This window comes from Pundamilia nyererei, unplaced genomic scaffold, assembly GCF_000239375.1.
Source record: "Pundamilia nyererei isolate P.nyererei 1_Seehausen unplaced genomic scaffold, PunNye1.0 scaffold00051, whole genome shotgun sequence".
Lineage (NCBI taxonomy): Eukaryota > Metazoa > Chordata > Actinopteri > Cichliformes > Cichlidae > Pundamilia > Pundamilia nyererei.
In genome coordinates, this window is record NW_005187452.1 from 769,293 (window position 1) to 770,537 (window position 1,245).

Below are 1,245 nucleotides of genomic sequence, written 5' to 3' on the forward strand. Positions count from 1 at the left end.
CATCTATGTGGGTTCCTGCTGATTCTGTAGTCTTGTTGCCCTTAGGGTGTTTTATTCCAGACAATGAACAAGAGCTCACAGGCGCCAGAACACGAGCAGTCAGCAATGACTGAGCAGATCAGGGAGATTAATTCAACTGTATTCTCAAGACTTAAAAAGCCTTTTCAAACATAAACAGCAGCAAAAATGAAAAAACAAAACAAAAAACAACTGTATATTTTCAGTACAAACACCTCAAATTCCAGTTTAAGATTAAAAGGAAAATTCAGAAAAAAACAAACCTCAGAGCACCGATAGGACTGCAAATATTTGAATAGCCACAATTTTATTTATTCAAAGTACACGTGTATCTATGTGTATATACTCGAAATTTGCTTCCAGATCTGGACCTCTACTTTTAAATGGGCTCATCTTCACACAGACAGCACTTACTCTGCAGCTGCTCCTGGTGCAAAGAAATATGCAAAGCTCTGAGCCAGCTGCTCCACATTTTCTAAGTAGTCATGATGCAGGGGCTGGTCTGTGGGCTGGATGCCTGTTTTATTAAGCAGTGACACACTGTCTACTATCAGGTCAACACAACCTCCAAAACCTGTGAATGAAAAAGAGAGAAAGAAACTCAAAGAGGCAATATTCATTTGGAAATCAGGACAGGGAGAACACTGGTATGACTAGTCACACTGCTTTTACCTTTGTGCTCCAAAGCCACTAAAATAACCTCACAAATCATGTAAGGTGTGCCCCAACTTCATCAGCATTTAAAAGCAAACTAGACAACATTCCTGCTTAGCCCTTGAGTTTAGTTGCAGGTTGAATTCATTTTTAAATTTTAGGCCTTTTCTATTGTTACTGGACTACACGTGACAGTGTCATTTCTCTTCCTTTTACAGGTTATAACCAGTGTTTTTTTGTTTTCTCTATCACTGTTTATAATAACAATAATAATTTTCCTTTTTACTATATCATTGCTGTTTTTTTGTATTGATGAAGTTTTACGTTATAAACATGGTGCCATGCTACGATTTCTGTGATAGCATATGCCGTATGAAGTACGTGTGTTTCTCCGCCTGAAACAAAATGTGCTAAATATATACAATTTTGTTTGAAAATAAAACATACTAAATAGTGAGAAATCCACACAATCTGCAGCTGCTGTGCCCAGTACGGCTGCATTTATCTCCAATCACAGCTGAAATAGTGACACACTGTCAGAGTTTCAGCTGCTGGATCGATCATATGTCCCAT

The 1,245-nt window shown here is 38.0% G+C and overlaps 1 protein-coding gene across 1 annotated transcript in view; it reads right to left on the reverse strand.

The window, feature by feature from the left end:
• The window catches only part of adpgk2 (ADP-dependent glucokinase 2), an 11,715-nt gene that overhangs the window by 7,558 nt on the left and 2,912 nt on the right, over window positions 1-1,245 (reverse strand). Inside the window, exon 2 of the mRNA XM_005733290.1 lies at window positions 433-592. Coding sequence (XP_005733347.1) covers window positions 433-592 — 160 coding nt within the window. The remainder of the gene's footprint in view (window positions 1-432; window positions 593-1,245) is intronic.